At 40.6% G+C, this 25,556-nt stretch overlaps 1 protein-coding gene across 3 annotated transcripts in view; it reads left to right on the top strand.

Annotated features, from left to right (window-relative positions):
- Positions 1-20,275, top strand: part of LOC120559593 (plexin-B1-like) — a 73,922-nt gene extending 53,647 nt beyond the window's left edge. For all 3 annotated transcript variants that reach the window (XM_039801426.1, XM_039801424.1, XM_039801425.1), the window contains 19 exons: positions 489-723; positions 2,135-2,377; positions 2,971-3,147; positions 3,665-3,813; positions 4,939-5,039; positions 5,154-5,371; positions 6,305-6,483; positions 6,578-6,644; positions 7,732-7,878; positions 8,082-8,256; positions 8,674-8,777; positions 9,401-9,485; positions 10,841-11,013; positions 12,274-12,434; positions 13,574-13,721; positions 14,496-14,560; positions 16,682-16,757; positions 16,995-17,069; positions 18,584-20,275. In XM_039801426.1, coding sequence (XP_039657360.1) covers positions 489-723; positions 2,135-2,377; positions 2,971-3,147; positions 3,665-3,813; positions 4,939-5,039; positions 5,154-5,371; positions 6,305-6,483; positions 6,578-6,644; positions 7,732-7,878; positions 8,082-8,256; positions 8,674-8,777; positions 9,401-9,485; positions 10,841-11,013; positions 12,274-12,434; positions 13,574-13,721; positions 14,496-14,560; positions 16,682-16,757; positions 16,995-17,069; positions 18,584-18,688 — 2,683 coding nt within the window. In that variant the 3' untranslated portion in view covers positions 18,689-20,275. The remainder of the gene's footprint in view (positions 1-488; positions 724-2,134; positions 2,378-2,970; positions 3,148-3,664; positions 3,814-4,938; positions 5,040-5,153; positions 5,372-6,304; positions 6,484-6,577; positions 6,645-7,731; positions 7,879-8,081; positions 8,257-8,673; positions 8,778-9,400; positions 9,486-10,840; positions 11,014-12,273; positions 12,435-13,573; positions 13,722-14,495; positions 14,561-16,681; positions 16,758-16,994; positions 17,070-18,583) is intronic.
- The last annotated feature ends 5,281 nt before the right edge of the window (positions 20,276-25,556 follow it).

Genomic DNA, 25,556 nt, shown 5'->3' with positions numbered 1-25,556 from the left:
GCTTATGGCCGGGATGCAGTTCAAAGTTAAGGTTTAAGTTTTGCTGTTTAAACGGAGACATTATGTAGTCTAGATTAGTGAATAGCCAGAAAGCGTCTGTTTGTGCTTTTGCTCAGGCGTTTCAGAGGCTGAAAGCTTAGTGTGGTAGCTCAGGATGCTGATTTGTCTGTAGAAACATTTGCAAGCGATGATCATGTCTTACAGCTAAATGCTGTTGAGTTGAAATGAGTTTTCACTTTAGTTAAAGTTACAGGAGACTTGTTATAAAAATGTCTCCTCATCAACCAGTTCAGTAGCGGGAAAATACTTTCTTTTGAGGTATTTCTGTAGTCTTTAGTAAATACTAAATTCAAAGATTGTGGTGAAGCAAAGTTTTGCACTCCCGGCAGCCACTTGTGACAGGCTTACTGAATATCATTCGTCAGTTTTTGAATCGTCACATGAAATATAACAAATACACCATTCTTTTCTTCTACCATCCCCTTCAGCGGAGGCCGCATCATCAGAGTTTCTGGTCAGAACCTGGATGTGGTCCAAGAGCCAAAAATGAGGGTCACCCTCAGTCCTCCTGATACTCTCCCTCCCAGGAGGAGAAGGAGCTTCAAAGGGAGGAATGAAGGAAGCTCGAACAGAGGACAGGATCGCCGGCGTCCACTGAAGAGATGGAGGAGGATCGTCCCCGAGGCGGACTGCCCCGAGGGTACACTCTGTCACGTCAAACAGGTAGGAAATGTACTCGTGTGGATTTTAATCGATTTCTTTGAACCTGCAGAGTTTATAAGCTAGGGCTGTCAACGTTAAAGCGGTAACGCAAATTTCGTTTGAATGCCAAAAACTTTTAACTAACACATTAACACAGTTTCTGTTATGCTGACTAGTATGGCAGGGTTTCCTTTAGGATTTTTTGAGCAGTGGGGGCAGGTCTGTCCGAATAACAGAAATTTTGCCATGGTGGGCTGCCACTACAAAATCAACATAAACACTGTATGGACTGCAGCGGGCTGTAGACTAGGCATGGGCTGGTATACGATTCTGACGGTATGATAACCTTCAGGAAAAAATATCACGGTTTCACGGTATTGCGCTATTGCAATTACAGCTTTAAAATGTATTATTTTTTTTAAATGTCTGGGTATTGAACACAATGTATTTTATTTTTAAACACACTGCACACTGGCAGGGAGACAGATTACTAGACTGCAGTTTCTCTCCTTGACCACTCATGAAAAACAACTCGTACCTTAGGAATGGCATGATGGAAAATGTTAGTGGTTTTGAAAGCTTGACTTTTTCAAACCGCGGTATACCTTGACCGGCCCATACCTACTGTAGATTGGAGTTTCTGAACTGGTCCAACGGTGAATGTGCATCGGAAGTAGGGCTGGGCAATATATCGATGTTATATCGATATCGCAATATGAGACTAGATATCGTCTTAGATTTTGGATATCGTATAAGTGTTGTCTTTTCCTGGTGTTAAAGGCTGCTTTACAGTAAAGTGATGTATTTTTCTGAACTTACTATCTGTTCTATTATTTACCTTTACCCACTGTGACCCAAGTCATTAAAATCATTTCTGGAGATTATTTATCAAAAATCTCATTGTGTAAATGACATTTTGTTAAAGCACCAATAGTCAACACCACAGTATCGTCGCAATATCGACATCTATATATTTGGTCAAGAATATCGTGATATTTGATTAGCCCTAATCGGAGGGTCCGTGTTATACCATGTTGATAAGAGTAATAAATACTTGACAAATATCCCTTTTAAGGTAAATTTTGTTAATAAACAGTTAATAAATGTGTGATTAAGTGGATTGATGGCAATATTTATGCATGTACTTACACAGTCATTTTGCCTATGCCGGTCTTTGTTTGGTTTTTGTATACATACTACTGGATATCTTTGGTTCGATCGCAATTAACTATGGACAATCATGCAATTGAATCACGACTAAATATTTCAATAACTTGACAGCCCTAAAATAAGCCTAATTTTTTTTTTAAAGTTGTCTTAAATACAACTCCTCATGGAGAGTAGTGATGGTGTGCATTAGTTTCCTTTACAAACTAATATTTCTTTTATGCCCCTAATACACCTGACTTCATTGTTCTTGTGCCCCCCCCAGTACGAGTCTCTCTGCACAGTGAACGGCTCCTCCCTCATCTTGTGTCCGACTCCGGCAGTGGGTCCAGAGGCCAGGAGGGCCAGGGTCCGAGTTCATTTCCTGTTGGACAGCCTCCATTTTGACTTCAGCACTGTGGGGAATGAAGCCTTCAGCTATGAGCCCAACCCGCAGCTCTACCTGCTGAACCAGAACGATCCCAGCAAACCGTACCACCACAAACCGGGCAGCATCATCTCTGTCGAGGTGGGCGCCAACTACTTCTCTTCTTTTTACACCAAACTGTTTAAGAAATAGCCCCAGTGTACGAGCCAGTCTCCACTGTTATAATTATCAACACTGAGATTTCCTACATAGATAGTGAATATTGCAGTTTAACTCCAACTACAGCTTTCCAAATTTTGCTGTACAATTAATTGCCTCACAAATAGTTGTGATTAACAATATAATTGTCTCTTTCAGTCAAATTCAGTCAAAAAATATGAATTTATGTATTTCTTTTTCAAACAAATAAAGTTTTAAATCAATCCCAGGATACATCTTTTGGTTATAGCACTGTCATGTGACCCAGATGATGTAATCATAACACAACACAAGTGCATTGCCTATGAAGTAAATCATGCCTCTTTATTATCATAAAACATTGTATTTCTTTTCTTAAATGAACATAAAATTGACAAAACCATCAACAGTCATACCCCCTGGGGACCTTAGCTACTGTAAGCAATTAATTGCAGGTAAACGAAGAAAATATTGCGATGAGACTACGATGTAATAATCGTTACAGGCCTAACTCCAAAAGATCTTGCTGTATGTCATGTTGTATCTTTCCCCTCTAGGGAGAGGACCTGGATCTAGCCATCTACAAGCATGAGGTGGAGGCTCGGATCGGGGCGGGGGTGTGCTCGGTGAAGACCCTGACCCACAACCACTTGTACTGTGAACCCCCGGCTCAACAGCCCTCAGTCACAGCCAGCAAGAAACTGGACGGCATGGACAGTCTGCCTGAGTTCACAGTGAGTAAATGTGACCGTGTGAAGCCGGAGTTCATGTTGCACGTTTACATTCAGTATGACCCTGCTGCAGCCCGGGGCTCTGGTTAGGTTAAGCGGGTGGAGGATAAAGGCCAATTTATGTGTCAATTTATGGCGTTATATCGACGCCGTGGGTAAGTACGTAGGTACGTGGAGATACCGACCCTAGGCAGGACCCTACGCCGTGGCCTGACGTGCACCTCTCAAAAAAATCAAGGAGAGGGTTAACTTTTCCTGCAACAGATTTCCGACAGTGGTCAGAAAGCACAGGGGAGATATCCCGAGGGGGGCATGTGTGTATGCTATTCTCTTAAAGAGATGAACGCACACACCAATGCACAAGTATAAACTTCAGGCCTCCGCAGAAGCATAAATCCCGCTTAAGGATTTTGGAGCAAATCAGTTAAGGGGAACAACAGTGCGTGATTGCATGCTTAACCGTCACTTTGACTTTTTCTCCTTTTTATTGTGTCAAAAAGTCTGTAACTGTGCTTTCCAGGTGAGAATGGGGAATCTAAACTTCTCTCTGGGCAGAGTGCAGTACGACAGCCAGGCCCAGTCTACATTTCCTCTGGAGGCTCAAGTGGGAGTCGGGGTGGGAGCCTCCATAGTGGCTCTCATTGTGCTCATCATAGTCCTCATATACAGGTAAACACTTCAATTTAACAGACTTTCCGTACAGTCCTCAACATGCTGCAACGTACAGTAGTTGGAATTAGGGTTGAGCGATGTCCCCTAAATTGGCAGTTGACGATGTTTACAGTAAAACATCGTGATGGACGATGATATCGTCGTTGGGGCGGGGGGGGTAGCTTTACATAAATATTTTTTTCTACTACTATGGTTCAACAGTTAACATAGAAACGAATAGAGATACATTTAAATGCCCTCTGTAAATGGTGCCCTGCTGGTAGGTTTTACAACTTGACCTACTTTCACTTAAGTACGGTGCAGTAAAATCAATCAGATGTCCGTGATCTGCGTAACGACGTTTGCCTTCAACAGAGCGACAGTAATAACCTAACATGCCATCATTACTGAGTTTAAACTACATTCTCGGTTATGTTTGCACTGAATAACACATTCAATAAACCGAAACATAACTCTTGCAGCGCACATGAACAGATGCGCAATATTAGCTCACACATAAACGTATATAATAACGTACATTCATAAATCCTGCATAACATCGTCCCGTACCTACAGGACCTCAGACTTACTTATTGATGCACGCACAGAGTAGTGTCGACAAACTTAGTCCAATGAGGGGAGAAAGGAAAGTGTGATAGCGTTCCACTTTTAACGCTTTTTTCTCTCTCACTCGAGACCGCTGTGTCCAACGTTACTAGAAGGTAGAGCGAGCTACAACTGACAGGGAGAGAGAGAGAATACTACAACCAATCCAGTCTGCTCAAAGCAATAGGTTGCACGTAAAGGGGGAAAAAGTAGCTTCCACTTAAGGAGCCCTATGTCTTGTCTTTGTGTCTTTACTAGTTTAAGACCGACGCACTTGTCAATTTCCCATCCAGCGCCCGCGACTAGGATTAGTGTGTTTGACAGGGTGGGGGGGTGGAGGGGGAGATTATGATGGTGGCTCTCCATCGTGATGTCGGCCAGCCATCACGATGGACGATGATATCGTCCATCGGCACAACCCTAGTTGGAATATGATTTTCAGTCATACATGCTATTTTCTACACCTGTCTTATTCTTCCTAACGTAGTGCTGCTCGATTTCTTTGCCTAATTGTCTGCATCATTGTCGTTTTGTCAGGAGGAAGAGCAAACAGGCCATGAGGGACTACAAGAAGGTGCAGATCCAGCTGGAAAACCTGGAGACCAGTGTGAGAGACCGCTGCAAGAAGGAATTCACAGGTACAGGCCAAAGCTTCTAACTTTTAGACCAATAACATCCGCTCAATAATTGTCCCAACATGTGGAAGATACTGTACACAAACTGAGGCCTCCTTTCCTTGTACCCTCCTTCAGACCTGATGACAGAGATGATGGACATGTCCAGTGATTTGGTGGGTTCAGGGATTCCCTTCCTGGATTACCGGGCATATGCCGAGCGCATTTTCTTCCCAGGCCACCGGGATTCACCCCTGAGACGAGATCTGGATGTCCCCGAGAGTCGAAGGCAGACCGTTGAGCAAGGGCTGGTTCAGCTGTCCAATCTGCTCAACAGCAAACTCTTTCTCACCAAGGTCAGCCAGCATGGTTACGTTTGTTTTTCCTTAATTAAACGGATTATTAAATAAAAGGGTTTGTTTTAAAGGTGCACCGAAGAGCCATTTACAACCACATTACACCCCAGGAACAGTTTATTGGGAAAGATCTTTGCATAAAAATTCCCATCCTTTTTCTCTCTCATACTGTTGCATTAAATGTTTTTTTTGTGTAGAAAGTGTAATACAGCTTTTCAAGTACACTACATTTCCCAATAACTTGCTCTTACAGATAGTGTAGGAAAAGATGCGACCGATTCTACTCCGGCTCAAATGGCCAGAGTCTTCTTGACTCCACCGGTCACTTCTCAAGTTTTCCCCTTTTAATTTTGTGTTCGTTGAATGGCAGACCAGGAAATGAATACTCAGGATTCGTTCAGTTAAACTATAACAATCTTTAGTAAAATTATATTGCAAGCAGACAATCATATGCATATGGATCAGCCGCTCCTTCAAGACTTTCTCACCCTAGCCACCAGCAAAGTCTCTCCGGGTCTGACACCGGACCTTCCTTTTCCCTATTCTTTTATTCATCTTCAGGTTCCTCCTCCTGCCATTGCGTATGGGCCGCCAATCGGTTGGATATCACTCAGACTTTCTTTCTCCGAGAAGATAGCGAAGTTGCACGCTAGCCTTGGGATCGCTCTCCTTCTCTTCTTCTCTCATGGCCTAAAGATTGTCTGTTACTTTAAGATATTTCATTAGGTGCATTCTGTTCCAAATGTTTATCAAATTTATCAGGAGCACTTTTGCTCCACTAAATTTGAACACGTCTTATCTTACACATGCCAGACAGGAGGAGACAGCGAGGCCATCCCAGGCTACAGGACATTCTTATTCTAAACCCAGTATATTTCTACAACAGATAAAGCACTTTTTCTTGACATCTTCTTGTCTTCGTTGTGTCTCCAGTTTATTCACACTCTGGAGGTCCAGCGGACATTCTCCCCAAGGGACCGGGCCTACGTGGCCTCTCTGCTGACTGTAGCCCTGCATGGTAAACTGGAGTACTTCACAGACATCCTGAAGACACTGCTCAACGACCTAGTGGAACAGTATGTGGCCAAGAACCCCAAACTGATGCTGAGGAGGTGAGGGTAAAGTCCGTCGGTCAGTTTATAAAGGTATCTTTAGCACAGGTGCTTTCTTCATCCATACATTGTTTGCTTACTTTTCCTTCTCCAGAACGGAATCGGTGGTTGAGAAGCTTTTGACAAACTGGATGTCCATCTGTCTGTTTACCTTTCTGAGGGTATGTACACTCATATTTTACACCTGACCACAGATCAGTGAGTAGGGATTAATCCTGTTTTATTTAATTAAGTAAAAGAAAGAAGAAAAAGCAACCATTTGAGTAAATGCACACAAAAAGCAAATACAACTTTGTGTAACATAACAATTATATGTTTTATCTTATTTACTCCTTTATTTATCTATTGACCGCTTCCAACCGCCCAGGTTGAGAACCACTCCTGTGGTTAACAGTCATTATAGCTGTGTTATTATAAGTTTTATTGTCTCTATGTCCTGCTTAAAGCTGTAGTGCGTGGTTTCTGTCGCCCCCATGAGGAATTCTAAGTAATGACAACAAAACACAGTTGCTAGTAGCCAAGGAGGACACGGAGGATTAAAAAAAACATGATGAACTCTTCAGAAGAGGGCATTATCTTCACTCGAGTTTCTGCGCGGACGACACCAGTTTCTGAACACAGCCATGCTGAGAAATGCAGAGAGAGTTTTATGGAGCTGATAGTCTTAATTAGCTTTGAAGCAACTCATTTGACAATGGCTTGAATGTAACGGACGTTCATTAATATCAAAAAGTTACACAATAAAGCTTTAATCTTGCAACTTTGTTGCTGCATTTTTTTCCACAAGAATGAATACTATTAATATATTATATAATATACATGATGTAATGTTTTAAATGGAAAGAGTTTTCAAATTTGTATGGTGTAGGCTATGATGTTTATTCTCTGTACCTGGATCATAACATTTGATGCCATAACTCTCGGGCCAGGGACTGCTGATGAAATTAAGCTGTTGAGCTAATTCTGGGACAAACAATGACTGTCCATTGTCCAAATAAACAAAAAACTAAAATATACAAATGACCAATCTGTTGAGTTAGAAACACTTTACATTTAAAACACGTGTCACAAAACTTCAACATTGAAGCCAGAACAAATGCAATTCAGTTCATCCTGACAGGGTGTCCAATCCGGTCTGCTCAGAAGCAAAGGGGAGCACTCAGTCAGGACACTGACTGAATGAATGACTCTTTATAACATTATTCAGTGTTAGGACGTTGTTGACCTTCCATTTTTATGCTTGGCCAGGAATCAGCAGGGGAGTCCTTCTACATGCTGTTCAGAGCAATAAAGCACCAGGTGGACAAGGGACCTGTGGACGCTGTGACAGGAAAAGCCAAGTACACACTGAATGACAACAGGCTGCTGCGAGAGGACGTGGAGTACCGCACGCTGGTCAGAACATGCATACAGTAGATACAATATACAACGACAATACAACAATATTTCCAAATTCAAATTTGATAGACTAAATTAAGATGACAAGTTTTACTCAAACTGCTATGGACAACTGCACACACTTGAACACAATCTAAAATTCTGCATAGCAGCATTCCAATATTTCCGCCAATAATCAGCCCTCCCGTTCATCTGTCCAGACCCTGAATGTTGTGATGCCAGCTGCCTCCGCCAGCGGAGGCGCTACCACTCAGACGGTACCGGCCAAAGTCCTGGACTGTGACACCATCACCCAAGTGAAAGAGAAACTTCTGGAACAAACCTGGAAGGGAACCTCCTTTTCCCAGAGGCCACACATTGACTCATTACATCTTGGTAAATCCAGTTTCTTTCACAACACCACTCTTCTCTTTAGACTGTAAGTAATGATGTGGGCCGTTGGTCAGATAGAGCGCTTGATCACAATAACTAGTGGGATCGTTTCCATTTTCACTGTGAATATTCAAGCATAGGACATTTCTCCAGTCGTAGCTACGAATGCCACACAGCAGACATTTATTCTGCACAAATCCTGCTTTAAAACTGCAGGCAATCCATTTTGTTGATATTATGAAGTAGGATTAGAGTATTCAAACGCAAACGGTTAAATCTTTTGATGAAAGAATTTCCAGGCCTTTCCATGTGCACCCGGATTACCAAAAGAGATGAAAACCATTTCCTCACGTGTCCTATGTTGTAGTATTCTTGAAAAAAGCAGTAGCGTGGGGTAACATAAATTTGTTTTCCCTCCAGAGTGGCGTGCAGGTGTTGCAGGTCACCTGATCCTATCAGATGAGGACCTGACATCTGTAGTACAAGGTTTATGGAAGCGCCTTAATACATTGCAACACTACAAGGTAAGTGCAAGTCAAACCAACACTAACATACTGAACTTACACATATAAAACATGCATGTTGGTTGTTTTAGGCAGGAAGTCTGACAGTTGTGATGCGACAATTCAATCAGGAGAATATGCAAAGGTTTATTTGTGTGTGTGTATGTATGTATATGTATGTATGTGTGTATATATATATATATATATATATATAATATGAAATGTACAGAGTCTTTGAAGATTAGACTCCATCATTATAAAAATAATTTTAAAGGGGTAGAGAAGCCAAGGCATATCCCCCCGATGGAGTCTAGACACTGGTGGTGGTGGTGAAGGAGCCCGAAGACCGGACCGAAGGACCCGACGGGACCCAGGGTGCCGTGGGTGACGATGACTGGAGGTGGAAGGGGGGGGAGGAGGGTTGCACGCTTTGCCTGAAATGACAACTGACAGCAGCAGAGAGTAGAACAGAATTAAAGCAGGGATGCCATGCTGTGATTTGCTCGTGAAATTCATGGCCAATTCTGGTTGGTTTAACTGAAAAGTGAACGACTCGAAACAGCTGATCAGTTTTAGCAAGAGAGAGAGGTTGATGAAGTTCAGAAGTCTTCCTCAAAAGAATTTACGCTGAGCTTCATTTGCAGGTTCCTGATGGAGCAACGGTCGCCCTCGTCCCCAGGAACAACAAAAATCACCTCCATGACAGCCACGATTACATGCCTGGAGAAAGTGAGTCTGGTGCACTGTTTTTGTGGATTGTACACACACTAGGCATACAAAATGGAACGTCTTGTAGACAAAGTAGCATGACAGGGGTTCACCCATAACTCTTCACTGTTTTCAACAGTGCTTGGATTAAGCTTGATTTACATTGCACAGATGTTATCCTTACCTCGTGATCTGATCTGATATTGAAGCCTGCACTCTGCATTCCTTAACAAGAGAGGAGTATGAGGAGCTTAAGTTAGGATTTTATTAGGCTTGAACTACATACAGATTTTGTTCAATACCTTTCTCATATTTTAGACATATCATCTCACTCATATTTCTTTAAAAGATTTTAAAGAAAAATCACGCAATATTGCCCAATGCAATTCTGACTTATTTACCCAGACAATTAGCATTTACACAGCTTTTATTTGGACTCAGTTTAGCCTTGTTTCTTTTTCCATTTTTAGGGTGGGATTTAAATACAAATCAGGCTTTGTTATTTTCAGAATTTAAGATCCCAAATTATGCTCATTTTCATTGAGTCTTGACGTTTTTTTTAAGAACTTCTCCTAAACACACACTGATATCCAGATGTCTTTAATGTGTGCATGGGCAGCTGTATCCAGATGTAACTACTGGATAAGTGAAGCTGCAAAGAATTTAAATAACCAGTGGAGGTCGCTGTTTGACTGTGTATGCATGTGTTATGTTGGACACGATAGTATAAAGTGGGAAGCTGAGAGTCAGCAATATGTCTATGCATATATGTCTATGTCTGTAGGTATGTATGTATGTATGTATGTATATCTTTATGTATATGAGTATATATATATATATATATATATATATATATATATGGTATGTATACATGTATGTGTGTATGAATACACATGTTTACGCATGTATATTGTTTATGTTTAAATTCTGATGGGTAGATGTTGTTTTGTAAAATAGGGTGGGCGTAATAAGCCACGGCTTCAGCCTACACCTTTTCGGTTACCACTCTTGTTTCTAATGAATTTGCTGTACATGTTATGTTCTACGTTCAGTAACCGAATAAACATTCATTCATTCACGACAACGAAGCAATAAAGGTAGTTGTAATATATCACGAAATAGGCAAAACTATTGAATATAGCTACTGTATTTATCTGGACCATCATGTGCTGTTATATTTGTGATCATTTTATCATTCAGAATATACGTTTGCAGCCAAAGAAATTTCAAAACACTGAAATTCCCTAAACCATAGAAAACCGCTCAACCGGTTATCTCAGGATCCTGGCCTTTATTCAGAGCTTTAAGAATACCTTGTTTAGTATTTCTTAGCTTGCAGGCAATGTACTCATTTGACTGTTGTCCCCTCCTACCAGAGACCCCTATGCTGGATGATGGGGAGGAGGGAGGAGTGAGGCTTTGGCATCTGGTGAAAGCTAGTGAGGAGTCGGAGCTGCCCAAGCACAGGAGAGGTAGTCTGAGGGAGAGGGGCGGCGAGAGGGCCAAGGCTATCCCCGAGATCTACCTCACACGACTGCTCTCCATGAAGGTAAAACCGATTTTAGATGGTATGCATCAAGCGGGGGCTCAAGCACTCATATTTGAAAAGGTTTTGCATCCACATTCTTTTAATGAAATGATCCAAAAACGTAGTTTGTGACAGAGCAACAGTATTGGACTTTGTGTTGCCTCCAGGCAGCAAAGTAGACAACTGGCATCAACCTGTTTAGTTTTCCCCGTTGTGGATTCTCCCCGGTAGATACACAGAGTATGAAGTGAGTCAGCATGAGATTTTACAGACCAGCAGAGGAGCTAAGTCCCCCTAAAAACCACGCCCCAGAGCACCAACGGCCAGCAAAATAAATAAATGGATAAGATATAATAATAACAATGATAATGATTAGGGCTGTAAATCACAAGTTTTATCACAATACAATATTAAATTGATTCTTTCTACAACGATCCGATATTTGCTGATAGCTTAAATCCTGAAAAGAAAAACGTTCTTTTTAATAGAAAGACTAAAAATACTGTATAGTGGGAATCTAAAATAAAGGGAAATCTCACAGACATTATTTATCAATATTTTCACTTTGCATCGATAATGGATCGTGGATCATTGAATCGATATGTTGATCCAGGTCGATGTATCCTTACACCCCTAATAATAATTAGAGCCTGATCGATATATATCGGCGGGCCGACATTATCGGTTGATATTAGGCATTTTCCAAACTGTCGGTATCGGCATTTATAATGGCCGATAAATTAATATTTAAAAAATAAAAATGGACAAAACACCCTTCAACCATGTTCTGAGTGTTGGCGTTGCGTAGTTTGTCCACCAGAGGGCGCTCTACAACGTCCCTGTTGGCATCACCCATGTTTAACCCTTTAACTTTCATATCTTAAGTTTGTATTTTTGTACATTTTATTTATCAGGACTTTAATATATTTTGATGTTCCTCTGTTCTGTTGTGACAGTAAAACAAACAAGTTTATTTTAAAACTGCATTATCATATTATTTTAGTGAGGCATCATAAATAACTAATGTTAGGGAAATCTGTTTATGTTTTGTTACGCGTTTCTGGATTTTTTTTTTAAATATATATCGGCCGATATATCGGAATATCGGATTTTTAAATCACCAAATATTTGTATCAATATCGGCCTTAAAAATCCTTTATCGGTCGGGCCCCGATAATAATAAAAATGATGACGACTTCAACTATGTTGTCGAAGTCAATAACGATGATGATGGATAGATCCGGCTCATTTATCGCTTTCTCTTCATCTGCTCCGTCTCAGGGCACACTGCAGAAGTTTGTGGACGATTTATTCACGGCGATCCTCAGCACCAGTCGCCCTGTACCTCTGGCCGTCAAATACTTTTTCGACTTGTTGGATGAGCAGGCTCTGCAGCACAACATCACGGACCCTGAAACCATCCACATCTGGAAAACCAACAGGTAACTGGCCAGCAGCAGCTAAGCAAAAGATTTGGATGTCAGGAGGCAGGGTTAGAATCCAGAACTGGTTACAAGGCCAACGACATATGAGTTCTAAACACACTTCAGGGCGCATTTCATCCAAAGGTTTAAGAACCTCTTGTGTCAGTAAAGCGTACCCACACAGAACATATGGGCAGCAGCTGATCGCACGGTTTTCCTATGACCTGATGTTAAGATACATTTGAAATGCAGGGCACTCTCACCCCACCGCTGTTTCAGTTTCTGATTGATCAAGTCCACGCACTCACACGCCGACACGCATACAGTACATGTTCCCACGGTAACCAAATAGTCTTGCATGATTATGATGTTTTTCATTTTGTTAGTGTATGTGGTGCCGGAGGCAAATAAAAGAACAGAAATAAAACTATACGTGACTCATGCAGATTTGTTGATAGTTGCTGCATGGAGGATTTGATTGTAGTTTATCTTGGAATTCATGCCAAAATCACACATCTACTATTATAAAATGTTGCAGTTAATATGCTCTGCGTTTACACCATAAACAAACCTCACCAGAGTCATCTTGAAGCGGTTGTGTAGTCCTCACCAGCATTCACAACACTCCAGATAAACCGAACCAAACAGCCACACTACTATTTCTAGTCACTGTTCCAGTATCTTTATTGTGACTGTTATTGCCACTGTTCATCACACCCCCAACCGGCACCGTCAGACACCGCCTACCAAGAGCCTGAGTCTGTCCCAGGTTTCTTCTATAAGGAAGTTTTTCCTCACCACTAAATGCTTGCTCTTGGGGGAATTACTGGAATTGTTGGGTCCTTGTATGTTATAGAGTGTGGTCTATACCTACTCTATCTGTAAAGTGTATTTTGTTATGATTTGATACTATAGATTGAATTGAATTGAATCCAAATGCATCAGAATGTGTTGGAATCCAAATCAAAGCAAACCGGTGAGGTGTGAGAGCCCCATCACAGAACTCTCTGGTCTTTGCCAAAGCTTGTAATCTCAACGAAAGGTTCAGCATCTTTTTCTCTTTCTTTCTTTGACATACAAATATGCTGTCTTAAAATGCATTATAATCAGTGGATCACTGTTCACATGTGCACCTACTGTCTTGTCTTGCCAAACAGTTTACCGCTGCGCTTCTGGATCAATATCCTAAAGAACCCTCAGTTCATCTTTGACGTGCAGACCTCAGACCACGTGGATGCTGTGCTGTCCGTCATCGCCCAGACCTTTATGGATTCCTGCACCATCGCTGACCACAAACTGGGACGGGTGAGCTTATCACTTTAGGGCACTGCCGATGTTATAGAACAGTATTATTCTATACCACGGTGGCTCTGCTTTAAATAAACCAATCCAAAAACACTATACTAGCACAATAGGGTGAAATGATATCACTGTACTATACAGTAGTACAATAATATGACTATATACAGTACATTTACGTCACATCTTTTTATTGGGTTGGGGGGGGTGAAGTGTTGTCTTGTTGATTTTTTTAAATTTGATTCTTTTCCCTAGAATCAATATTTTTTCATTTTTTAAATTTTTTTACCAATGATTCACCTAAACATACGGTACCGCGGACTGTGACTACATCATATCCGTTTCCAGCTAAACAGAGCAAAAGCAGAAAATGCAGAAAATCCATGTTATGTTCTTCTTCACAAATGAAATAAATGTCAGACCGACTGACGTGATGTGTTTTTAGAAATGTCTCATGATATATTGTCTCTAGAAGTGTATTATTTAACTTTTGTTTTTGTTAAAGAAGGAAAAGAAAATCGCAATACTCAATACTATCGAATCGCAATACTGTAAAATTGCGAATACAAATCGGCACACGTGCATCGTGAAAGAATCGAATCGGGACAAACGCATTTCATCCCAGCCCTAATTTTTACATGGATGAAAAACCAAATAATACAAATCATCTGATAATTTGCCTTCAAGCTGCGGTTCTCACCTGAAGCATTACATCAACAAGGCTCTATATCACCTGTTTTATGTGACATTCAGGACTCGTTTCTCTGTTTGACTTCACAGGACTCTCCCATCAACAAGTTGCTGTACGCCAGAGACATCCCGCGCTACAAACAGATGGTGGAGAGGTAAGAATATGGCAGCCGGTTGCCACGCTGACCCCAGGCATAAAACACATTCTGGAGGAGAGCGGAGGGAGGGAGGGAAGGAAGGAGAGACTGAGGCCTCGGACAATCTGTCAGCGGTAGACATAGGGTAGACTAAGCCTGCCAGGCTTCCATGCATGGATGGTCTGAGAGCAGACTGCTGCACTTACTACTGTCTGCTGCACATTAAACCCTGCAGATTACACTGCTGATGTTTCAAAGCTTAGCTTGACAAGATTTTTCTGTAACAAATATGCCTGTTTAATAAGCCTAATTAGTCTTATCTAAATTAAAATAAGGATAAACGCTGCAGAAAACTCTGTTTCCGTTCATATTTCCCCCCAGCACTATGCTCTAGATTCATCCTATTTTCCCATACATAATTAAACAGAAATATTTTAGGGATGGCTGATGATTGCTGGCTTACAGAGTAACTTAACAACAAATGTAATGCTCGTTTTTGCGGAGCTACAGTACTTTAACGTCTCACCATACTGCAGTGATGTAGAAGTGTACTCAAAGTGTGGTCAGTACACCCTGACATCACTGCTGGAGGGTGTCTGATGTGCAGCCAGAGGAGGTCAGTATAACAAGGCTTTTCACCTCGGTAATTCTTGCCAAAAGTTAGTCGTAGAGGCAAAATAAATTCTGTCCAGAGCAGCTGTAAGTATTAACCTCAATACAGCACATATACAGTATTTCAATGTATTTATGTTAATCTGTTTCATTAACTGCCCAGACACATACATTTGTACAGTTAAACTTCTGTTCTAGTTCATATTCTAATCAGTATTTTCTCAAATCCCAGAATGCTGTGTGGACCAAGGGGGTAAGCTTCGCTTCAGAACTCGAACCTCCTATGGCGCCATTTTGATGCTACAAAACGATCACCTCCCATTAGCATTCCATTGACTGCCATTCATTTTGACGTCACTTTGACAGCAAATAACTTTACATCTGAAGCGTTTAAAGACTCTATTTGTCCATTGTTTATTTCTAAAGAAACACAATGTATGAAAGGCTCCATTACCTTGTACCTCATGTTATGGCTCCGTAGCAGACGTTTTTGTAAAAATAGGCTAACGATTGTGTCACATAGTAGAGGAATTACCGTATAGTACAGGAGAAGCTTGCAGGCAGTTTCGACTTACATGAGCTGTTTAGGTTTAATTACTAATGTTAACTAGCATTTTAGTTAGCAATAATTAGCCTGTGCCCATGTTATCTCCTTACATATACCTACACTCTCTGTCTCTGCAAGATCGGGAATGATTGAGATTTCTCTTGGCACAGCTACCAGAAGACTTACAACTTTCAGACACGTTGCTCACATCCCATTTACGTCGTCTCTCTCAGTTGGAGGCTGCTCAATTAACGCTCAGCGCTCACCAGAAAAGTGCTTCTAATATCCTTCACTGGTCTCCGTCCAGAGCAACGGGATCTGTTGGTCCATTCTTATATACTGTCTATGGTGTGGGCTAGCCAGACCCTCTTTCGCAGCACTGTGGAGGAAGGTCTGGCAATGCGAGACTAAATATGACATGACTGAACTTTTTATTGGACAAACTATAAATTCCAAAAAGCAACTGTTAGCTGTAGTGATGCAGCGATGTTTGTCTGTCTGACTCCCCTGAGTTTGGCTTTAAGATAAATACTGTTATGTAGTTTGCATTATGGCAGTTTCAATTGGTCTGTACATACTGTACATGTTCTTCACGCAGTCTGCTCTCAGGATGAGGTCAAAGTAAAACAAACAAATTTTATTCGTCACAAACACACAGTTCAATGACTGCATTTTAACAGGTTAAAATGTGGACAGCTATACATACAGCATCCGGGAAACTTGGGGTTCAGTGTCTTGTGGTCTTGTGGGGTGACAACTCTCATGAGCCACAAGCCACATCCCCCTAAAAGAAATACCACCCCGAAGGAATTACTTTTAAATTACATTTAAAACATGTGTAGGGTATTTACTGCAAGGCAATACAATATTAGAAAGGAATAGAAAGAGTATATGTTGTCATTGTTTCCACCAATTATTCCATGTCGTTCTTTCTTTCTTTTCAGTACATACTGTAACCTTTTCCTCCTCTCTCTCCCCAGGTACTATGGAGACATCCGTCAGACCATCTCCGCCAGTGACCAGGAGATGAACTCAGCTCTAGCAGAACTCTCTCGTGTAGGTTAACTGCTCTTGTTCTCCCATTTTTGCAAACATATTGCATTTTCTTTTTTCTTTTTTTAGTAAGGTTGAACACATAAATCATTTCATGTCCTGGAAGTTTTCCATCTGGGTGGGTGCCTAACACGCTAGATGTGGAGTTTGAAATAAAATATGAATGGCAACCACTGCAGTTTCTACACAAACCCCCCCCAAGGCAATTTTTTTTTTTTTTTTTTTACTCTCACAAAACAGAATTACGCTGCTGAGGTCAACTGCCTTGTCGCTTTACATGAGCTGTACAAGTACATCAACAAATACTACGATCAAGTGAGTATAAGGGAAGTACATGAACACTGATGGGTGGTATGTTGTGCTGTGGTTCACATGCATCTTGACTACATGTAAAAATAATCTAATCTCTGAGTGCTGAAAATACAGTACCACTGTTGGTGAATATTAATTTATAAAAGACATAAGCCCCACCCCCAGTAGTCACCATTTGCGATGTCTTTCAAATATTTTGTTCTCGCATTGCACATATGCACCCATGTTATAAAGATAACAGTGGCACATTTATTTCTGGTTTTTGGGATGTTGACTAAAGCTTCTCAGTTCTAGTTGGTGACTGAATTCTTTTCAGCTCAAATGACAACCGTCGACGGCAGCTTCTATCAGCTGGCGCTAGCTAGCTAATGAAGCTAACGTTAGCTTCATGAGTAGGTTAAAGAACACCGTCTCGTCGACGGCAGATTTTATCAGCTGGCGCTAGCTAGCTGATGAAGCTAATATTAGCTTCATGTGTGGGCTGAAAACACTTTCTCGGACTGTTTCCTGCAGATGTGTTTCAAAACATGAATTTAGCAAATTATGCACTTGATGGCTACATACATGACATTGCGCCAAAAGACTGATGCTAATGCTGCATTTCCCAGGCAAAAAGTTAGCGTCCTCATAACTTAATGAAACAAATAGAAGACATGTTGAATATCAAAAAAATACATAAAAAAAAATCTCTCCAAATCCAAAGAAGAGCAGGACACAGCTGCTAATGTTACCCTAAACTCTGATATTATTCGGGACCAGCTTCCACATAGTGGAGCAGTCCTACACAGTTGATGTGCTCGCTGTGAATGGGGCAACCTGTAAACCCACAAACTACTGTAGTTAGTTTATGGACCTTTTTCACAGCAGACATTTTGACTTGTCATAGTAGGAAAAGCACAACTTTAAATTGATAACCTTAACGATTGCTCAATTCCATCAAGTGTCCCAGCAAGCATTTTCATGGAGTCAGCATGCACAATAGCAGGGCCTCTCCTAAGTGGAATGCAGCCATCATTAATGGGTTTGAATACACCTGTGCTTTTCCTATTATGACATGTCAACATGTCTGCTGTGAAAAAGGTCTCTTAAGTGGTTTTTGGCCTTGGCGTTATCACAGTAGGTAGTAAACTAGCCAGGAATGCTAGTAATTGCAGCCCATGTTAGGGCAGACAAATACTCTGTTTAATCCAATGACACCACCCTCCAAAATCTTTAAATGCTGAATATTACTCTTACTAGAGGTTCATGCACACCACTTTGGCATTAAGAGAAAACTACAGCTTGACAAATCGGATGTGCCTAGTTACAATTGCTAAGCTATGATTGGACAATTGCTATTCAGGGGAGGGTTTTAGTAAATGGTCAATTACCTATATTCTAATTGAGAAATATATCACGCTTAATTTCCCTTTGCCCTAATTTTCACTTATACAATGATAAGCTCTTTAAGGTAATTACACAATATTCCAAATCCATATTTGTAATGATTTTCACACATTCTTTCCATTATCCGTCAGATTATCACAGCCCTGGAAGAGGACTCCACAGCCCAGAAGATGCAGCTTGGTTACAGGCTCCAACAGATAGCTGCTGCTGTAGAAAACAAAGTCACAGACCTATGACCCAAAGGAGGGGAGTTTTTTTCTTTCTTTCTTTAACCTGGAAAAGAGGACAATAATGGGAGAAGATGCTGTCTCCTGGAGGAAAAAAGTATTTTTTTTTTTTTTTTTTTAAGACAAAGGCGGACAAGAATCATTGTGGCACATACTGTGATTTCCATCATTTTAAAAAGACAGCTTTTTAGTGAAGGGAGAAATTATCTTAAAAGGGATCACTGACACTGGCCATGTTTCCTTTTCCGTATCCAGGGGCTACAGTACGACTCCCTTGACATTTCCACAGGTCCTAACACTGGGAGGAAAGTGACACCGCTCTGCAGGGAAACAACAAGAAATCGTGACATTAAGCACATTGTGTCCCATGTTGCATTCAAACTAAAGGGAGAAATAATATGAAAAGAGACCTTTCTGTTTTTCCTCTGCGTCTACAGTATGTGTCTCAGTGGACTTGGAGGGTTTGTTGACAAACTACACTGAACATTCCGGCAAGTTTACAGCTATACTTATCAGTCCTCTGCTGAGGAATGGATTCAGTGGGTGTGCTGGATAAGGAAACCGTTGACGAGGAGGAGAAAGGAAAAGGAGGACTTTCATGTTGACAGCTGTGGCGTTTTCTACTACGTTATGTCAAAGTCTTACATAAAGGACGGACAGGTAATGCCAATGTGCTGTGGAGGTCCTGAGCAACCGCTTAACGTATTTGAAGGTTGTTTTCATTCTGCTTTTAGCTTCCCTAAATCATTCTACCAAGTCTTACTCCATGACGTTTAATTAGCTGTTATTGGACAGTTTGTCGTTCTGTGTAAACCGTTTCCCCGGGTCGACTTTCTTCTTTTTATTTTATTTTTATTTTTTTAAGCTTTGCAACGCCAGTTGTCCTTTTTAATGCGATATGTAGATGCTGCCTGTAGTTCAAACTGAAAACCAGTGTTTTGTAAGAGTGTTGATTTTCGTTTGTTGAGGACGTAGTACATGAAGACTCTCAACCTGCTTTCTTCTCCCGATGGCCTACTGCTATTGTGACTGTTCCTTTTCTTAGGTAATGTTCCGCAAATGTTGATATCATTTTTTGCAAACAATTGTTTTTATATATATTACCCCAGACAATTTGGCAGAGGTACTTATAGCTGACTCATTAACCGATCCGTCCTCAAGAAAACCATGAAAGTAAGATCTTTACATATTGACAAAATCCATAACAGCACCACTGAAATCTGTAGTCATTTATTGAAAAAGAGGTGATCTTATCGCTTATGACAGACCAAGCCTGACTTGTTAAAAGATTAAATGCACAAATATCTAAATAATGCACAAATGAATTTGTGCAGTGAGGAATATTTATGTTTTACTGCCACTCACAGTATTTATTTCCCTTCCCCGTTTTCCATTTTTGTAACATGTTTTCTTCCACAGGATGTTTTTTTCATGTGTGATTGACCTTAACAGTTACTTCTCACATTTGTGCATTTCATAGATGTATTTAAATTGCTTTGACTTTTATTTAAGTCAGGTTTGACCTTCCATATGTCTAAGATATTTCTGCTATCGTATACACTATACATTATATTCCGTTTTTGGATTTACAATTTTTCCATGCTGTCAGTACGTAATTTGTTATCTCGTCCCCACTTTAATACACCAAAGTCCCATTTTGCAATTGAAATTAAGTGTGTAACTCTTACTAAGAGCCTTTTAATATTATGGGATTTTTCATGCTGAAGGAAAAGGAGTAAACCACCGTCTCCACTGGATGGTTGTTTGAGCAGGATTGCTGCTAATTATCAGTTCTTCACACAAACCTTTTCACACCGACAGAGCCGCTGTGCCCTGATTCTAAGGCCTCCTGCACACTGGCTTCGTGGCGTGAGCGTGGCGTTTCTGTTGAGTGTCAGTTGCGTGGCGGCGGCGTGGCGTTTTCTATGTCTTTGCACATAGAAAAGCTGCTGCTGCTGCTAGCCTTGTCTGTACACATGTATGTTTCCCATTGATAAAATGAAATAAGTTCCTCAACTTTATTTTGTCAATTGATGGCGAAATAGGCTACAGAATATTACGTTCTGTATTGACAGGTGCAATACTTGAAAATCGATAATTATTTATTATTATTTTTTTAAATTACATTTATGTCTGCACTTACGTCAAAACCTAGAGACTTTCAAACATCAAAATGTCATTTATTAAATGACCTATAAACATCTTTTCGTATTCTATTTAGCCTGGAAACGCTTCCAACACGCTTAAGCGTCGGTCCTATTTCTAGCATGCACGCATTTTTGACGCGCCTGAGACGTGTGCGTCACGCAGGCAGTGCGCAAGCTCTAACCTGTTGACATGGGAGCTGAAATAAAAACAGACACGCCACGCAGCTGACACGCTCACACCACGCAGCCAGTGTGCAGGAGCCCTAAGCTTTTATTAGCATTTAAGTTTTTGGTGTCAAAGTGGACGCCTGAACAGTGTCACGGCAGAGCAAAGCTGCACTTTATCTTTTCGAAATTCTTCCCTTTCTCTCAAGACTTAAATCAGATAATATGATTAATAAACAAAGACGCCTCCGGGATACAACTCTTTTACTATTTTTTTTTTTTTCCAATTTAATTTATTTTGTATTTATTCTATTGCATATGTCATTGGATTTTGTTTTCAGACATATGAAATAATAGTCGTTATGCCCCTCTAAATCAGATGCTACATCATGTTTGTTTTTTGTTTTTTTTAAAGAGAATAAGAGAAGGTGAGAAACATTTTACAAAAATGTTTTTATATTATGCTTATAAATGTTATGTTTATGTTTCTTTTTGTCCGTTGAATGTTGACTCTTAATATAGTCGCGAGGAGTTACTACAAGTCAAAATCCAAATTCTGATACAGGTTGAATCTCACCTTTTTAATATTTTGCAACAATTTTAGAAGCAATAGTGAAATCAGATTTTTAATGTTGCAAGCGATTTATTTTGTACATTCAAAAAACACTTTGCACATTAGTGTTGCTTGTGGCTTACTTGCGTATGCAAAGCTCAGTTGTGATGTTTTACCTTGTTCCTGTAGATACATACTGCTCTTAAGTAATCCTGAATTTAGTGTTCTCTTACTAATTGATAGGATGAACCTAACAACAACTTAATGTGATGCAATAAAGTGGTCCCAATGTTAATGAATGTCTGAATTTATTTTGCTATTAATTTCCAGTTGGGTATGTTGATTGTAGCTCATAGTTTAGCGCCCCCCAACACACACACACACACACACACACACTTTTCAAAATCCTGTTTGTGTCCCCCCCCCCCCATATTTTATTTATAAGTCTCAGTAATATGTGATTGGTCCCTATTTTAAGCTATAAAGAAAGTAAGACATATTTTTCTTATACATAGTTAGGTTGCCTACTATTCTTTGTGGCATAATTTATCATTATGGTCAACTCAAATCATTTCCTGGATATTGTATCACCATAGTCTCTATTAATGTATGGAGAAATGCAGGAAATGGGATTCAAATCGAAAAAGAAATCTTCTGGTGGAGGACCCCCAGACCCTCTGTTTTGTGCCCCCACACACACACACACAAACACACACACACACACACACACACACACACTTCTCAAACCAAAGAAGCATGTGGGACAAACAGCAAAACAGCTTTCTGCACTTTACTGCAGTATTTTCAAAGTGACACGGGCCATTTGCAGCCATGACCAATGCTATAAGTTACTGTACACCTGTGCATTTCCTTCTGTGAAATTTCAAAGTGTTTACCATGAAAAGGGCCAATCAAAAAGAGGTATGCCTACAATGCATTTTATAAAGACGCACGATTGTTTTTATATGTTAAACCCCAGACAATTTGGCAGAGGTACAATGCATTTTAGAAAGACGCTTGCAGTTTTGTCATTAGCAAGTACTAACTAATTCCAGGCTATCCCTGTTTGTTTGTTGACACTGATGGGTAAACTAGCTTAGTGTCAGCTAGCACATTACCTACTGCTGGGAACTCCAAATTTGGGCATCCTCTGCTTATAAAGTATGAACACCTGTCACACACAGCTGGTAATGCTTAACCATGCATAGGCTGATCGATCCCAAATAATTCAAAATCCTTGTCCACGTTTGTGCACAGGCAACAGTTAAAAGTATCAGTGTCAGAAGACTATCCGTAAAACAGATAAACATTCATGTGACATCCAGCGTGTGAATGCCCAGTGACAACTGAAGGTGTGTTTTCTTTTTTGTGTGGCTGGAGGGTGATGAAATCTCAAATCTGTGAAATTTGGGCACCCAGGAAAGTGTGTGTGTGTGTGTGTGCCTGCGTGCGTGTTCAAGCGCTTAAGTAGGATCAGTGTGTGGGTCTTAAATTAGCAGCAGCATCGGAGCAAATGAATGCAGGCCACTTTTCGCTCTAGACAGGGGTGTGGGTCAGATAGGCCAAATTGAAGGAGAGGCAGAGTGTGTGTGTGTGTGTGCATGTGTATAGTATATGGAAATGTGTTTGTGTGTGTATATGTGTGAACTTAGGTTATGTATCCTTGAGTGTCTCTTCCGCTGATTGGCATGAGGCTGTTCTGTAGCGTTGTTCCTCCAGCACTAACAACATGATTTATTTATGGTTTGAAGAACTTTACAACTACAGCAACAAGACGATGAATCAACCAGCTGCCTTCACACATTATTACATGTTCAGTGTTGATGACAAATGTCTGGTTATATCATGAAATATGAACTTAGTATGAAGTGTCAGAGGTAAAACTGGAACAAAATGTGTTGTGATGCAAACCTCTTTCATCAACTGATAGGTATCCCCTACTAACCCAGTGATCTAGATCCATGCAGGTGCTGTTTGGATGTCTCTCAACACACACACACACGCTCACATGCTTTCTGCTCCTGTGGGAAGTGTCTTACAGTATTAAAGCTCTCTGTAAATGGAAAAAGGTAACAGCCAGCACAGGCTTTTCAGCTTAAGACTGGACCAACATTAAAGAGTAATAGCACGACACAAGAGGATTGACCAAAAAAAACAAAAACCTGCACACTGTAATATGATGCAATACAACAGCCCAGAACAAAAACTGCTTTGTTGAAGCTAATAGCATTTAGTTATTTTTGAAACTTTGTATCATATACATAGGTTGATCATTGAAAATGTACCATCACCACTAACAATAGTCTGACTATAAACTGTAGTTAACTTCACAACTCTCGGGGCCAACAAGTTTTCATGTAATTCTTTCATTGAGATTTCATTTTAAAAAAGTTTCTCCCGGGCGCCCAGATAGCTCCGTTGGTAGAGCAGGCGCCCATATGTAGAGGTTTACTCCTCGACGCAGCGGGCCCGGGTTTGACTCTGACCTGCGGCCCTGTGCTGCATGTCTTTCCCCCCTCTCTGTCCGCTTTCATTTCTTCAGCTGTCCTGTCAATAAAGGCCTAAAATGCCCCAAAAATTATCTTAAAAAAAAATAAATAAAAGTTGCTCCTTGGCTCCTCACTAGCCATATTTTAATGCACATTTTGAAGTACTGTGTTAGAAAAAGATTAGAACAAATTTGCTAAAACATACTCAACTGCTCGAAAAAGAAATGTTATGCTGCTTGTGATTTTTTTTGCCTTTGTGGAAAAAGAGTTTTTGCCAGATGATCAGTTCTGAGGTAGCAAACACTGAGCCTAGCTTACATGTCTGATCAGCTGTTTCCGCTGTCGCTGCCTTCCCTGGATATTACCATAACGGTCTCCGGACAGTGATATTACGAATCCCACTATGGCCACACCAAGACCCGCCCTTCAATAGCATTTATTGGCCAGGCGTCCATGCTTACGCGAGGTAACGTAAAGGTCCTATCCCCTGACCAATCGGCTATCCTAACCTTAACCACTCGAGGTCAAATGCCTAACCTCAACCAATCGAGCTGCTTCGTGGAAGGCGGAAGCAAATAGCTTATAAGTTCCTGCCCCTACTGCACAATATCATATTATTACAAAACAAATAGATGTGCAACTACAGCATACAATCTTTCAGGTTTTACAATAACTTACAACAATATACAACAATACGTTTACATTACAATTCCATTCCTATGTCTCGGTCTATTCTTTTCTGTACTGGTTCAGTATTGATTTCTTTAATTTATTTTTGAACTGAATGATATTATGGCTTTGTTTGATGTCATTGTTCAGTCCACACCATCATGTTGGTTACAAGCCCACAATTCAAGTCCACCACTTCAGCCACAGTGTGCTCTATAGTCAGAATAGTTAAGAGGCCCACATAAGGATCTGTGATAACGTGTCATCTGACTGTGAACAGTTATCCCTGTGAGGTCGAGAGGCCCTCAATATCTGAGAGGTGAAGGCCAAGTGTTCTCACATTTAAGTCCCATCACACCCCACACATACACAAACACATATCTCACCTCTCATTTTTTTCCCCCTTCAACACAATCAGTTTTTTCTCTCTCTCTCTCTCTCTCTCTCTCTCTCTCTCTCTCTCTCTCTCGGCCATATCAGCCCGGAAATCTTGTGCCATGTCAGAGAGGGAGTGTTAACAGTGTGGTGTTGGCAACAGAGAGCAGAGAATCAGGCTTTGGGAAGTGGAAAGTTTTCCGAAGATATGTGCACACACACACACACACACACACACACACACACACACACACACACACACACACACACACACACACACACACAGTTTGAAACTGTTGCATGTATATTTAGAAAAATGACACCATGTGTTTTCAGGCAGAATGTGTTTTTCCACTTCTTCAAAAAAAACTTTATACTGAAGACTTTGTTAGTTTGCATGTAAAATGTATGGGTTTTATGGGTACAGTTTATACATAATTATTTAGCAGAAAAGTCCTTTATATTATAGTTAACACTTG

This window comes from Perca fluviatilis, chromosome 5 (assembly GCF_010015445.1).
Source record: "Perca fluviatilis chromosome 5, GENO_Pfluv_1.0, whole genome shotgun sequence".
NCBI lineage: Eukaryota > Metazoa > Chordata > Actinopteri > Perciformes > Percidae > Perca > Perca fluviatilis.
The sequence above is the reverse complement of the archived record's forward strand: the minus strand, read 5'-3'. Positions and strand labels throughout refer to the sequence as shown.